Source organism: Malus domestica, chromosome 15 (assembly GCF_042453785.1).
Source record: "Malus domestica chromosome 15, GDT2T_hap1".
Classification (NCBI taxonomy): Eukaryota; Viridiplantae; Streptophyta; class Magnoliopsida; order Rosales; family Rosaceae; genus Malus; species Malus domestica.
In genome coordinates this window covers 21,665,214-21,681,478 of record NC_091675.1, presented here as the reverse complement: position 1 = coordinate 21,681,478, position 16,265 = coordinate 21,665,214, and the positions used below count along the sequence as shown (strand labels likewise).

General features: G+C 37.4%; 3 protein-coding genes across 4 annotated transcripts; all 3 read right to left on the bottom strand.

The window, feature by feature from the left end:
* Window positions 1-2,902: 2,902 nt before the first annotated feature.
* On the bottom strand, window positions 2,903-5,559 carry LOC103415956 (laccase-11-like). Its single transcript, XM_008354235.4, has 5 exons — window positions 5,390-5,559; window positions 5,130-5,281; window positions 4,617-4,990; window positions 3,338-4,261; window positions 2,903-3,242 (listed from the first exon to the last, which is right to left on the bottom strand). The coding sequence occupies exons 1-5, from the start codon at window positions 5,504-5,506 to the stop codon at window positions 3,112-3,114; spliced, it is 1,698 nt and encodes a 565-aa protein (XP_008352457.2). The 5' UTR covers window positions 5,507-5,559; the 3' UTR covers window positions 2,903-3,111.
* A 2,279-nt stretch (window positions 5,560-7,838) lies between these two features.
* Window positions 7,839-10,946, bottom strand: LOC103415955 (phosphopantetheine adenylyltransferase-like). Of its 2 annotated transcripts, none has more exons than XM_008354234.4 (7): window positions 10,744-10,946; window positions 9,660-9,818; window positions 9,494-9,565; window positions 9,310-9,369; window positions 8,594-8,688; window positions 8,285-8,354; window positions 7,839-8,161 (listed from the first exon to the last, which is right to left on the bottom strand). In XM_008354234.4, exons 2-7 carry the CDS (start codon window positions 9,774-9,776, stop codon window positions 8,057-8,059), a joined length of 519 nt encoding a protein of 172 aa, XP_008352456.1. In that variant the 5' UTR covers window positions 9,777-9,818; window positions 10,744-10,946; the 3' UTR covers window positions 7,839-8,056. The 2 variants fall into 2 exon arrangements, with proteins under 2 accessions (XP_008352456.1, XP_070670296.1); XM_070814195.1 differs by having other exon boundaries at window positions 9,660-9,803; window positions 10,744-10,874.
* A 1,376-nt stretch (window positions 10,947-12,322) lies between these two features.
* LOC139191770 (secreted RxLR effector protein 161-like) lies at window positions 12,323-12,751 on the bottom strand. Its single transcript, XM_070812785.1, has one exon. It carries the CDS (start codon window positions 12,749-12,751, stop codon window positions 12,323-12,325), a length of 429 nt encoding a protein of 142 aa, XP_070668886.1.
* Between the last annotated feature and the right edge of the window lie 3,514 nt (window positions 12,752-16,265).

Genomic DNA, 16,265 nt, shown 5'->3' with positions numbered 1-16,265 from the left:
CGTAGAGGAACCCCGAGGTCCCTCCTTTGGTTTCTCGACATGCCGAATCTGAATCCGCCATCCGTTTTCTAAAATTCGACCATTTTAAAATAGTTCTTTTATTAGCCGTACTTTGTACGAAAATGCCTAATTATGTTAATATGTTATATTTACGTAAATGGTCTCGCTTCAAGGTGAAAAGCATCGCAAGGATGTTCGATGCCCATGAGGCAAGTTCAACTCGATGACATGACTTATGAGTTGGTCTTTTCTTTTATATAGTGTGTGTGTGTATATATATATGTATTGGTTAGTTTCCATATATATATATATATATATATATATATATATTAATGAATTTTCTACATGATTGCCATAATTAAATTAATGTTTATAAGAAATGTCTTATTGTTAGGAAATTATGAAATAATCTTACGAGATGCACATGTAAGCTTACTATAAGGGGGTGCCTTAATTATATTTATGGTTATGAATGGTATTATATTGACTAGAATTATTGAATTACTGTGGCATGATCATATTTACATTATCTACTCATCATTGCTGCACCGGTGTTAGTACTCGCCCGGGGCCAGGGCCAGTTTTTCACGTGCATGTGCACATCACACCGTACACTCACTTTGGATTCATTGTAGGTGCCATTTTTGTACTAGATTGTTATAGGCAATCAAGACTCGTATATGCTGCGTATAGCGCCAGTCTTCACATGATTATAGTACTAAAGCGTAAATCATTATTACACCCAGTCATGTTCATGTCAGAATACCTCTGCATGAACTCGTGTGTCAGCATATGTCGATGAGCACTCGATATGATACGTTTGTTTATGTGAGATTATGTGACTGTCGAACGTTAGATGGTTCTTTACGAAATATATTGTGACGTATTGAATTCTTGAAATATTGCAGGCTACAGTAAGTACTTTCATACTATACATGTGAAATGGGTTCATTCCCGCTCACAAGCGTACTCTTATATTTAGGCACTTTTAGGTTTAAATTTATTCACATTTTCCACATCACTTCACTTTATGGCTTCGTCACCCTCTTGTTGTCGACCAGCACATCTTGATTCAGAGTCCAGGTGGACTTTTCGGGTCGGGGTGTGTCAATATTGAGTTAAAAGAAAATAATTAAAAATTCTGAAAACTAAAAGAATCCCATGCAGTGGGCACATTTTATTGTTTATCTATATCTAAACTACTTATTAATAGAACCGTGGTTGTCAACCAAGATTCTATGAAATTACTATTTTAACTCCCTCATTAAAATTGAACAAAATAAAAAATATGGGCAATTTAGTAATTATATGAATGTAACTTTTTCTTGTAAATTTTTCTTTTTTTACAACAACCTCACAGTCAGGTTAGTATAGCATGCTCTATTTTAAAATTTAGAATAAAATTAAATAATAGAAAAAAGGCTTATTATCCCAATTCATAAACTAATTTTTTTTATTTTAAAAACTAATCACACTTCATAATAAAAAATAAAATAAAAATGATAAATCTCAGTTTACTACCCTCAAGTTTCGTGGTTTTCAACATTTAGTACATAAAATTGTTTTCGTCCCAGAGTCATACCTAAAGTGTTAATTTTGGGACAGTCTCATACATCCGTTAGTCTGGCCGTTAAGTCTCCCGTTAACTGATGATGTGGCGTACATGTAGACAATGATTAGGCACCACGTGTCAATTAAGGTTCCATGTCAATATTAAAAATTCAAAAAAATTAAAAAAATTAAATTAATAAAAAATAAAAATAAAAAATAAAAAAGTGCAGAACCCCTTCGTCTTCCCCATGTCCCCCACCCATTTCCATACCCCCACCGCCACCCTCAATTTCAACCTCAACCACCACGACATCGTCGACCCCAACGAATCAAACTAACTCCAGTTCCCAAGCAGCATGCAGAGAAGTACTTCCCGCTTGGCAGCAACGACTCGAGCCTCCTGCTGAGTTTCGAGGATGACTTAGGCCTCCTGGGGAGAGCTTAACCTGCAAAACGTACATCAACTGGACTAAGGAGAAGGCGATGCCGATCACCGCGCGCAGCGGAATCAAAATATCTGCCCCGAGATCTGGGAGTATCGTCTCCCCATAGCTTCGAGATCTCCGCCCCGAGATCTGAGAGTATCACCACGCACAGTCGATCATCGCTCCTTCGAGCTCACGGGGCCGTCGAAGAGGATGAGGGTTGAGTGCGTAGGTGGAGTCGAAGAGGGAGGGGGAGGGATGGATGTGCAGAGGAGAGAAGGGAGGGGGGTCAGGGGCTTAAGGAAGAAGACATTTTTTTATTTTGTAATTCTTTAATTTTTTTTAATGTTTATTTATTTTTTTTTTAATATCCACATGGGACCTTTATTGACACGTGGCACCCAATCATTGTCTACATGGGCGCCACGTCATCAGTTAACAGGAGACTTAATAGTCAGACTAACGGATGTATGAGACTGTCCCAAAATTAACACTTTAGGTATGACTCTAGGATGAAAAAAACTTCATATACTAAATATTGAAAACCACGAAACTTAAGGGTAGTAAACTGAGATTTACCCTAAACAAAATAAAAAGAAATTGTTCACACACTATGTGGGTGGATCTCTGCTAGTTACTAGTATATAAAAAGAGAAGATAAAAAGGGTGAAGCTTTCTAATACCCAAATTATCCTTCTACCTTCAGGATTTCAAAAAAAAAAAAATTCACCAAAAACAAAACAATTCATTATTTTAAAATATATTTTAATAAAAAACAATAATATCTAAAATAAGTACAATTAAAAAAGTTGACCAAAAAAAAGTACAATAACCAAGAGTTCAATTGCAATCAGCATAAGCTTGTGGCAAGAGACTAGTATAAATGATTCTAGTATTATTTTAAAAATATTAATGAAAGAAAACAATGGTATCATTTTGAAAATATATAATGAAAGAAAACAATCGTTACATAGTATGGTGTAATTTGTTACATTTTCATCAGTATCACACAAATTGATTTTCGTAAACTGATAATTGTTTGTTACTCTCAAGAAACTTCTGCAACTTTTGCAAGAAGTGTAAGTAGGTGGTACACCAATGTCACCAGTTTGATCTGAACCCGGTCCAAGCGTCATCAGCACGGTGGAAGATCCTTAGGCGGAGGCAGGACCGATAGATCTAATCCCGGTCCATCTTCTACAACAAATGCCATCTTCAATCCCCACCCGGTATGAAGCTCCAAATGACAGTGCATGAACCAAACACCTAAAAATTCAAACAAATGAACCAAAGCTTATAGTGGTAAATAACCAACAAGTCTATATGTCGTGTGGTACATGTTAATTAAAGTTTGCGATTACCTGGATTATCAGCTCTAAACCGAATGGCAGTCCAACCACCTGTGGGAACACCGACTGTATTTCTCTCAACAGGATCAACTAAGTTGTACTTAGCAGGGTCCTTGGCAGGATCAAAGTTCCCAATCCCAGTTCCAACAACAAAGAAGTTGTATCCGTGGAGATGGAACGGATGCGACTCCACTGTTAGGAGATTTGTGTCTTGCAAAACAAGCTCAACCGTCGAATTGAACGCAATCTTGCTCAGTCTAGTTCCAGTTGATGTCCCAAGATTGGCTGTGAGTGGTGCACCAGTGTAGTTGAAAGGAGTTGAAGGCCTATCAGGGAAGTCGGTTTTGAACACCCCTTTGAGATTGAAGTAATGTGCTTGAAGAAGACCGACCTGAGGCATTTCGAAAGAGATGTTGTTCAAGGAAGCAACAAATCGTGTTCCGTTGATGCAACTAGGGCACGATTCTTTCCCGAAACCAATGGTGTAGAAGAGTTTCCGGTCGACTTTGAGAGGCACATTGGCCGGAAAGTTTGGAGTGTTTAGGCTTCTGAGCTTCTTGTTGTAGCTTAAAGCGAAGGACGTGTCGTTAGGGTTAGGCAATTGAGGAAGGCTTGGCAGGATGGTGTTCAGAACTCCTTGGTATTGGAGAATGGCAGTGGCTGTCTTGTTGTCTACGGGAACTGGAGCATCCATGAAAGGCCTAGCAGCCATGAAGTATCTGCCTGAAGCTTGATTGGCTTTGACCAAAACGTTTGTGGTCTGGCCTGGTGCAATTAGTATGGCTTGAGTAGTGAAGGGTTTGGTGTAAACTGCATCGACCTCCACCACTGTCAGGTTGTGTCCAGCAATGCAGAAGAAAAGTTCGTCATTGAGAGCAGCGTTGATGATTCTGAGGAGATAGGTCTTCCCTTGCTCAACCTCCATTGCAAAAGTATCTAAACCAAAGAAAATGGAACAAAATTAAATTACAATTTTTTGCAATTGTGCTTATGTTGAAGCTGAAAGTGTGATTGTGTTTAGAAATTTTTTTTTTTTTTTTTTGGGGGGGGGGGAAGGGTGCGGTTTGGAGTTAAACATTTTGGCTTTATAGGGTTTAATTTTAGCATTTCAACTCTGTACAGGACGTTCTGTCATTTTTAAAGACAAGATGTGCTGAGAAAACCTCACTTATACTCTTCAATTCTGATTCCATTTATTGAAACGGTTGAACATTTTAGTTCTAAAATCGTCATTTCAAGCTTAGAGATTAGGTTTAGTATTGGTGTAGTTTTTAAAAGTAGGCTTGCTTACGTTTCTCAGAGCAAGGAAACAATGGCCCTGGCTTGCCATTGATGGTGTGAGCATCTGAGGAGTTTGGTGGCAATCCCAAGCTGTTTGCCTTGTTGACAAAGGTTTCCACATCCACATTCCACCATTCTCCAAGTATAATCTCAGTTTCCCTATACGGCTGTGGGAATGGGAATGGAGTTCCTTGTTTAGGCATGATCACAATTGCTCCATAGACAGTAGCCCTTAGCCAAAGAATATGTGCATGCCACCACAAAGTTCCTCTTTGCCCTGTCACATTGAAGTCGTATGTGTAGCTACTTCCGGTCTGGATCGGACATTGGGTCACATAAGCTGGTCCATCTGCCCAACCATTTCGGTACTGCTTCAATCCATGCCTGCAAAGAAAGGATTAAATTAAACCCTCTAAATGTTTCTGCTAAACCAACATATTTTTCTTGGAGAACCGGTAATTAGTACTCTGATACGAAAAAAGGTTGTGATAAAAAAAGGCTGGTAGTTTAGGTTAATTCTTACCAGTGAATTGACATGTTGTATTGAGCATGGTTTGTGACATTGATTTGAAGTCTGTCACCTTCCCGGACATAGATCGTAGGCCCTGGAAATCCGCCATTTACAGTAACAATCGGTTTTGCATGGCACAATCTGCTCACATTCTTTACTTGAACCTGTAAAAGCACACAGATGAGGATTTTATCGAATAAAAAACAATGCACGGAGTACTACTTTTTCTTCTTTTTTTTCTTTGTTTCTTGTAATGCATGGAAACAACTCACATCAAACTGGTATTTCTTAATAGCAGCTTCAGCTGGAGAAGTGATTAAGCCAAGAAAACCGCAAAAGACAAACACGAACGTGCATAAAAATCTTTTCCGGAGGCAGCTGCTAGCCATTTCGATTCTCTCGTTTGATCGCAGCTTCTTAAATGTTTATGTGAAGAGGCACTGAGGCATGGAGACTAAGATGACAAATATTTATATGAATGTGTTGAGGCAAAATTTGCATTTGTTTTTTCAAGTTTGTTAAGGGGCTTCTGGCTCAATTAACTAATAATTAGGTAGGAATTGTGCTGGACATGAAACCTTGCAAGCAAAATTCTGAAAGGGACTCGGATTGTCTTTGACTGACTTTAAGGTTGGGATTGCTAAAACTAGGGACAAGATTTCAGATTTCAGAAACTTCAGATTTGTAAAATGGATAAAGGATGTATTTTGACAGGAACATTTTTTTTCTTCTACATGTACACCAACCAAAACCCTAAATGCAGTGCCAATCTTTACCGTTAAGGGAAAGGCATAGCTTAATGAATATGGTAATGGTACTGCTAAAGGGTTCTTGACGAGGGAGACTCACGGGTATGCACCTGGCATGCCATGTCTGTTTAAGTCAATCACGTGCCTTTATGTGTCATCTTTATAAATTAAACATTTGAATTTTCTCATGTAGCCGTAAATAGCTCACGTGGAACTGCATAAAACGTGATTAATTTGAGGCACCGCTAATGCGATAGACTAGTTACTAGGGAGTTAATTACTCTCTTAATTATTTGCCATAAGCAAGTTTTCAGTGTAATAACATTGCTATATATTATTACAATGAACTCATGTTTGACACGTATATTTTATTGATATTGTAACCTAGGTCCATGATCAATCATGTCTTCTACATCATTGTAACACATGAATTAGTGATACTAGATGATGGGGTGGCAATTCAAACAATTAAACCCGATAACCGTAGATATCCGTCTGAATGAAATGGATTTGGAGATGATGGGCTGCATTTTGGGAGTTGCATTTTGTGAGAAAGTTCAAAGTTTTGAATCCAAATCAATGAGAATTCAATGATGCTTATGAGAGATACAGAAGATTAGCCAACATCATCACTGCTTTAAATTCAATACTTTAATAATTTAAACATAAAATGTTCCAAGTTTATTGTCTCTCTCCACGAGTCTCACAATCAAGAAATTGATGGATATTTAATGAAAAAATTAGTCTCTACAAAATTATAGTGCGTCAACCGAACTAATATTTTTTTTTTGTATTGACGAAAATGGATATAACCCTTAACTGATGGGGAATCCGTTACCCCGTGAGTATAATTATGGATGATCTCCGATGGTTAATAAATTTGCGGTTATGAATATGATTAATTTTCGTGGTTATGAGAATGGCCATTGGACCAAGAATTTACAGGAACATTTGGAACATTTCATTTCTAAGCAAACATTTATGTCTCTGTGCCGAACTGTTACCATTCATATTATATAGTCACACTTATCATCATGGGGAGTTAAAGGTCTTTGCAGAATGTCAAATGGGCAATTCAGGTCATCTACAATCGAGGGCTAGGTCAAAAGGCTTGTGGGCCCCACCATGCTAAAAATTGGAGAACCAGCCAAAGGGCTACCCAAGAGTAGCCAGCCAGCCCTATAGCCCAGCCCAAATAGATGCTACCTAACGTCAGGTTACTGCTGGATTTTTTAGCAAAAATTTTTTTCCTAGAAATACATAAGTCATTTCTACCCCATTTCTCACATCATTTTCACCATTTCATACTATCTTACATCATTTTATTTCAATTTTTTACCAATTTTTCACATCATTTTCATTATATAAAGATAAGAAATCCAAAGGCTTATTAATTTAGCAACAAGTGGCACTCAAAATATGTCCAAAACCTTATTTTAATATTGTAGTTTAGTTCAATTAACCATATGAATTCAATTAAAATAATAAATTATTGAGAATGCTAAAAAATAGCCCATTTTGGTTGGAGATGAGTTTTTTTGTCAAAAAGCTATGCTTTGGCCCATGACTCTTTGATCTTCTTGGTTGGATATAGTATAAAATATGGTATGGTACTATTCATTAGAAAATAATTTCTTGCAAGATTATAGAGTTAGACATGACCCTTCAGCCCTCTTGAGATGGCCTCAAATGCTTCACTGCTATGATGGGGAGCTGAAGGTCTTTGCAGAGTATCGTATGGGCATTTCAAATGCTTCACCAGCTGCTATGCTTCTTCAGTTGGGTCAGATGTCATCCTCCAAAAGAAGTTGCTTATAGTAATAGCTACGAATTTTGGTCTATTAGAATCCGAAATATAAAAAATAAAAAAAAACAGGAGCGTGTAAAAATGGGTAGAAATCATTTCTATACTTTCTTTTTTTTTTTTTTTTTTGGAGAAATCATTTCTCTACTTAATATTGCTAGAAAGAAGTGCAAAGCATTCGTCTGAAAGCATTTTATTAATTTCTCAAGTGGAGATCATAACTCAAGATTGCTAGAAAGACAACTTCTTGAAGAAGTGCGACCTATATATTTTCTGCACAGATACACTTTTATACATCTTATTTAATACATTTTCCACCCTCAAGCCTTCTAATGTGACACATTAGACTTGAGTAGTTTTATTTTTTTAGAAATAAGAACTTGGTTTTATGCTGGCTGGTAGTTCTTGGCCTTCTCCGCCTCACGCTTCCTCAACGATGATGAACTCGGCCTATCTCCGCCGGATCCAGAATACAGATCTACAACTTCAATCTGCAGAATACCCAAAAAATCAAGGCCTAAAAAAGAATATTTTTCAAAGAAATTGAAGTCTACATTTTTACGATTAGTATATCATAAAATGATAAGTTCACGGCAACCAAGTCCAACTCAAACCTTAAGCTGCGGAAGGCCCTTCTCAGCTCTCTTCTTATTAACAGACAGTCCGCCGTCTAGCGTCTCCTTGCTGCCAGAAATCAAATCTACAAAATTAGCTAGGGAAGAAATAACGCCTGCCAACAGTAAGACGGAGACCCGAAAATGCACATTATGCCGCCTTATAGACTTCAAGAGTGTAGCAAAGACGATCGTGATGAGGGTTACATGTACATTTTTTTTTGATAAACCGCTACTCGGGGACATTGTAACCGAATTGAAATGTTCACACAGATCAAAAGAAAAAGATGTAATCAATCCGCAACGAACCTGACAACAATTGCCTCCAGATTCTCATCAACTATTGCAGGGCCATAGGGGTCCGTAATAGGTTGAACTTGCACTTCAAGCGACTGCGAGATAGACTGCAATTTTTGGCAAAAATTTGAGGACTAAGAGTGTCATTCCACGACATTAAACAAAACAAAAAAACAAAAATTCTGAAAAAAATGAGAACAGATTAAAGACATATGAAAGTAGTGAGTTTACTTCTATAGCTTTGTGAACTAAAGTTGAAAGGTTAATTACAATTACATTCCTTGAAATTCAACTCGAGCTTGTTTAACTCCTTCAAACTCAAATATTGCTAGCTGTTACTTAACTCCGCTAAGATTCAACTCATGTCTCACTTTGTCCTTAATCTCAAAATCTATACATAAATTTTTCTTAACAATGGGGGTCATATCTGTGCCACGTAAACAGTTTTGACAAACTTTAACGGTATAGCACAAAGTGAGCCACAAATTGAATTTTAAGAGGTTAAGTGAAAAGATTTAATGTTTTCAAGAGGTTCAGTAATACTTGAGTTGAATTTCAGATGTATTGTTGTAAATAAGCATTTTTCTTCGAGTTTATTCCCTAACTACATCAAATGTTTATATCTTCTCATTCAACACTTAATTTCTACTTAAAATTCAAACCCAAAATCTCTTTTGTAAGTAGTACATTAAATCCAATATCAATATTAAAAAATTCCAAGTACATACCTTGAGGTAATTTTCAACATTATTCATCCTTTCCTCAACGGGTTGTATCAACTCAGCAAACTGCCAAAATTAAAAAATAAATAATGGATACATTAAACACACTGAAAACAAATTATGATTAAGATTGGAATTAAACTGTAAATACATGAAATCACAGAAAAGCTGAAGGATGATTAATATAAACCTGTTTGTTCGCCAACATAGGTCCGTCGCAAATTCCAACCACAACTCGATCCCTAGCCAAGTCCGTCGCGGCCTGGTTCCGTTTCCACCACCACCATTATTTTTCATCATCTCAAAATTTACAAACCCAAAAAGTGAAAACACTAAAACTAAAACGGAGAAGAGACCTTGAGAAAATATCGATGGCCGTTGTGTAAGCGGTCAAAGGTGCCGCCAAGAACCACGGCTCCATATGTATTCGGCGGAGAGAGCTTGTAATTCGCTATAACATCAGAAGTCGCCATATTCACTGCAGCAGATCCTCAATATAACTTGCATGCAAAAACCTTTAAGGGGTCAGCAACACTTACACCACTACTTTCCTCACGTGTCACTTAGACTAGGTTCGAAGTTAAATAAAATACCCACGATAATATAAAGCCAGTTTCAAAACTGAGCATGTTTAAGCGAAAACACAAGCAAATAGAAGTGGAAAACTGAAAAAAAAAAAAAAATCGAGAAGGATGCATGCATGATAACCAACCAATATAACAAGCAGTTGAGCCCATACTCATATATATATATATATATATATATACAGGGAGCTTAAGGGGAGGGATCCCCATTTTTTCAAAAAAAATGGGGACACGCTCCCCACCGTTAGATTGACTTTAATGAAATTGTGTGGTTGAGATTAAAACACATGCCATAGAATCTCAACCACATAATTTCATTTAATTCAAATCCAACGGTGGGGAGCGTGTCCCCATTTTTTTGAAAAAATGGGTATCCCTCCCCTTAAGCAATTCCTATATATATATATATATATATATATATAAACACTGTGAAACAAACAAATTCACAAGATGTACAATCTTCAGAACAGTTATCAACAGCTTAGGGAGTGATTAAACGATTATGATTATGGTGTTTGCACGGTTAAAGGGAGGAATAAGGACTTTCCTCGCTCCTTATTGAGGATTAGGAGAGAGCATTTTTCAACAACAAAAGGTTATCAAACATGCAAAACTTACGTGTGCAAACCAAGAAAACCCAAGAACAATTTTCAACGGAAAGTTAGACACTTCAAAAATACCATTTTACTAATACAGTTTTTTCCCTTGTGTATTTATAAAGGTGAAGTGTGGACTTAGAGCGCTAATACATTTTCAGCAGTAAACATTACCAATTCACAGTTGGAATGAATGTAAACATTGAATCACAAACAAAAAAATGACGGTAAAAAAATACAATAGAACACGAAAAAAATACCTTGATCCCGAAGCTATAGCAAGACTCTAGGTTACCCTAAACCCTTTATATGGGAGCAGAGTCGGCAACAAGTGGTGAGTGGGCAGATGATGTGTCACATGGCTAGAAATGCTGACATGATGAGATAACACATACTAAGTGGCAAAGTCTCGATTGGATTTGTATCGGTGTTCGGCCATGCATATCCTTTGAAGGCACAGCATCTAGAATTGTGTAGGGTGAAAATGGGTCATTTGAAACCTTGAGAAAAGGAAATAACGAAGACCAACAAAAAAAATTGTGACATCTCAAGTACCAATTAGACCTAGGTTCTGTTCAATCCTACAAATATATATATATATATATATATATATATATATATATATATATATATATCTAAAAGGAGATTCGAACTTTGGAAATTTTCTACTAATAAAAAGAGAGATCTTCAGTATACAGATTCAAAATGTTAAACAGGCTGACTCAACCTCACTAACCCGTTTAAAATCAGCCCATCAAAGATTCGGTCCGTTCTCAAGCTGGACCACTTAGTAATGAGACGACTTTATATAAATACAAGAGATTCTGTTTATAAACACGAGTTTGTTATAAATATATAAAAGTTAGAGAGATAACCTTTACTAATTACAGGAATGAAGCATGTATAAAATATCACATTGTAACTATAGCATTAGGGGATGACAAATAAAAGAGGGAGGAATAGATGATGTTATTGATCTTTCTTTCTTTCTATGCATTGAAAGTATACAGAGCGCTCTATTTATAGAGCAACTCCAAACTAATGCATTAACTGCATATTGAAGTTTACAGCACTTCCTTTGACAATACAATCTCCATGCATTTCCAAATTCAATTTCACTTTGCATGGGCATTGAAAATGTGCGTGTGTGAGCATTCATAACAATGCCAACGTTTTCAACACTCCCCCTTGGATGCCCACATATTAACATGAGTTGCCTCGTTAAAACCTCACTTGGAAAAACCCAGTGGGGAAAAACCATAGCGAAGGAAAAAGAGTACAACTTTTCCTGGATTGTTGATATAGTGTTAAATATGCTTATGTTGCCTCGTTAAAACCTTGATAGAAAAAACTCAGTGGGAAAAATCCTAATCAAAGGAAAAAGAGTACACCAGGCATGTATCATTGATGCTCCCCCTGATATATATCTCTCCCTGATTCCGCATTCTCCAAATTTAGCTGTTTGATAAATCGACGTAATCCGATACTTTGTACTAACTTTTGAAACGTGCATTTCGGTAGAGATTTGGTGAACAAATCTGCCAAATTTTCATTAGAACGGATTTGTCTAACTTCAATAACTTTAGCCTTCTGAAGCTCATGTGCACTGAAATTTTTTGGAAATATGCGTTTAGTTTTATCGCCCTTCATGAATCCTTCCTTTATTTGGGTAACACAGGCTGCATTATCTTCATGAATAACAGTTGGATTGTCTGTCTACGAAGTTAGACCACATGAATTCCGGATATGATTGATCATTGATCTTAACCAAGAACATTCATGACTTGCTTCATGTAAAGCAAGTATTTCTGAGTGATTGGAAGATGTAGCAACTAGTGTTTAGTTTGTTGAGAGCCATGAGATTGTTGTATCTCCATTCTTGAACGCATATCCAGTTTGTGAGCGGGCTTTAAGCGGATCAGAGAGAAAACCAGCATCTGCATATCCAACAAAGACCTGGTCATTTGTGGATTTCTCTGAGTAAAAGAGACCCATGTCTGTTGTCCCACGAAGGTATCGCAATACATCTTTGACACCTTTCCAATGACGAATTGTTGGAGCAGAGCTATACCTTGCTAACAAGTTGGCTGAAAAGGCTATATCTGATCTAGTACATTGTGCTAAATACAACAAAGCACCTATTGCACTCAGATATGGTACTTCTGGACCAAGGACCAGTTCATCATCTTCTTTTGAACGGAATGGATCTTTCTTAACGTCCAGAGAACGAACGATCATTGGTGTGTTGAATGGATAAGCCTTGTCCATACCAAATCGCTTTAGGATTTTTTCAATGTAAGCTGATTGGTGGACCAAAATTCCACTAACACAATGCTCGATCTGCAGGCCGAGACAAAATTTTGTTTTTCCAAGGTCTTTCATTTCAAATTCGCTTTTCAAATATTCAGCAGTTTTATTGAGCTCTTCAAGGGTTCCAACTAGGTTCATATCATCGACATATACTGCCACTATAGCAAATCCAGAGTTGGATTTCTTAATGAACACACAAGGGCAAATGACATTGTTGATATACCCTTCTTTGATCAAATACTCACTGAGACGATTGTACCACATTCGTCCAGATTGTTTCAGCCCATACAATGATCGCCTTAATTTGATCGAGAGCATACCTCGTGATTTGTTAGTTGTTTCAAGTGACTTAAGTCCTTCTGGGACTTTCATATATATGTCAGTATCTAATTCTCCATATAGATACGCGGTGATGACATCCATAAGTCGCATGTCAAGTTTTTCTGAAACCACTACACTTATTAAGTTACGGAATGTAATTGCGTCCATTACAAGAGAGTATGTCTCCTCATAATCAATTCCAAGTCTTTGCAAAAAACCTTGTGCAATGAGTCGTGCTTTATATCTTGCAATCTCATTTTTCTCATTGCGTTTCCTTGTGAATACCCATTTGTAACCCACGGGGTTTACACTAGGCAGGGTTTGGACTACTGGTCCAAAAACATTTCGCCTTTCCAAGGAATTTAATTTTACCTGGATTTCATCTTTCCACTTAGGCCAACTTGTCTCTGTTTACTATATCAACAGAGTGGGGCTCAATATCATCACTTAATATGATTTCAGTGGTTACTGCGAATGCGAACATATCGTCAATGATTATTTCATTCTGATCCCACAATTCATTAGTACATGAATAATTTATTGGGATTTCTTTGCTCTCATGTACTGTTGTCTCTTCAGGGACATATGTCTCATCAAGGACATTTTCTGTTTCTGGAAGTCCAGAATCATGAATTGTGATTTGTCATTCATTCTCTTTTCCTAAATGATTTCATTTGGATTCAACTATGCCCTTGTCTTTCTCTTTCGAATGGCTGAATCTTTTGAACCTGGGGGTTTACCACGCTTCAGGCGTGCACCAGATGAATCATTCGCTGCCACTTTATTTTGTCCAACAAGGACATCAATCCTTGCAGGTGCATTGCAGCTGGTATATGTGATTTTGTCACTTTCATAGCATCATTAAATACATATGGCATTTGATTGGCAATGTTTTAAAGATGAACAATTAGTTTCACTTCATATTCACATTGAGTGCTACGTGGATCAAAATGAGACAATGTGGGAACAACCCATGTCAGCTCTTTCCGTTCTTCTGGAACGATCTTTTCTCCCCCTAACGACGGGAAGATTGTCTTGTCAAAGTGACAATCAGCAAAACGAGCTGTAAACATATCACCTGTGAAGGGTTCCAAATATCTAATATAGATGGTGAATCAAAATCCACATAAATTCCCAGTCTACGATGAGGTCCCATTTTTGTGCGTTGCGAGGGTGCAATAGGCACATAAACAACACAACCAAAAACTCGTAAATGTGAAATGTTTGGCTGATGCCCAAACACAAGTTGTACTGAGGAGTATTGGTGGTTGGCTATAGGTCTCAATCGAACCAATGATGTAGCATGTAAGATGACATGTCCCCATGCAGAAACTGGCAATTTTGTTTTCATGAGCAAAGTGCGAGCTATTAACTGAAGCCGCTTGATCAATGCTTCTGCTAGATCATTTTGAGTATGGACATGAGGAACATGGTGTTCAACATCAATGCCCAATGTTATGCAATAATCATCAAAGGTTTAAGACGTAAATTCACCAGCATTATCAAGTCGGATTGACTTAATGGAAGTAATTTGGGAACTGTGTTCGTAACTTAATTATTTGAGTAAGAAGTCTCGCAAAAGCTACATTTTGAGTAGACAAGAGACAAACATATGACCATCTAGTAGATGCATCAACCAAAACCATAAAATATCGAAATGGTCCACAAGATGGTTGAATAGGTCCATAAATATCCCCTTGAATTCTTTGCAAAAATGATGGGGATTTAGCATCAACCTTTAGTTGTGATGATTTAATTATCAACTTCCCTTGAGAACAAGCTTTGCAAGGGTTATCATTTGTGATAGCAATATGTTTGCTCAATAATGGATGTCTATTAGAGTTGGTAATTATCCTACGCATCATGGTAGATCCTGGGTGACCCAGACGGTCATGCCAAAGCATGTAAACTTTTGAATCAATGAACTTCTGGTTCATGACGGTATGTGATTCAACTGTCTTTATGTATGTATAATACAATCCACTCGACAAACCATGCAACTTCTCCAATATGGGTATCATTGGAGGTAATGCATAGATACTCCACATTTTCTAAACTTTTCTTTTCAATGTGGTATCCATTTAAACGTATGTCTTTGAAACTCAACAAATTTCGAGTAGATCGAGTAGCGTACAACGCATTCTGTATGGACAATATTGTTCCATTTTGTAACATAATTTGGGCTTTCCCTGAGCCTTCAATTACATCTGAAAGTCCTGATATTGTTGTTACCCATACCTTTGTAAGCATCAATCTTGAGAAATACTTTTGTTCTCGAAGTACTGTATGGTTAGTTGCGCAGTCTGCAAGACAAATATCTTCGCCATTTCTCATGTTTTGAGAATGACCATAGTTTTTATCCATGCTCTCTGAGTAAAGGAATCAGAGTTAGAAGCAAGTTATAACAGGAAATTTACATGCCACTTTTATTGAATCTGAAATGCTAGTTTTAAACTACAAGTTCATCATAATAAAAGTACATCAAACATAAATGATTCAGTTGGACCGATACACTTCATTCCCCCTTTCCACAATGAAGTCTGAAACATCTAAGTGAGTTGTGTTCAACTGCCCTGATAAGTCGCACACTGGATCAGGTATATCCATTGGTTTAGCCTGGTCGAGAAAATTAATCTCGACACCTTTCTCCTTGAGGAAGGCTTGATACAGATCCACCAGATGTTTTGGGGTACGACAAGTACGCACCCAATGCCCATTGCCACCACACCTATGGCAAGCTCTTTCAAAGTTCATGGGAGCATTGTCCATATGAGCTTTGCCTTTATGGCGATTCACATTTTTGAAACTTTGGCCTGAATTATGTCTTGGAACCTGGTTGTGAAACTGACCACCATGGTTCTTGCCTTTCCTGTTCCACTGACCTCGCTTATGGTCACGTCCTCATTTATGATTATCGCCACCAGAGGATGTGGCGTTCACTTCGAGGGAAGCAGCATTCACTTCTAGGAATGGTGCAGATCCAGTAGGTCGGGACTGATTATTTTTCATCAAGAGTTCATTGTTTTGTTCAACTACCAAGAGCACAGATATCTATTGGTTGTATTCAGTGAAGTCTCACGCTCTATACTGCTGTTGCAGGAGCACATTAGAGGCATGAAATGTGCTAAAAAAAAATTCTAGCAAATCTTCC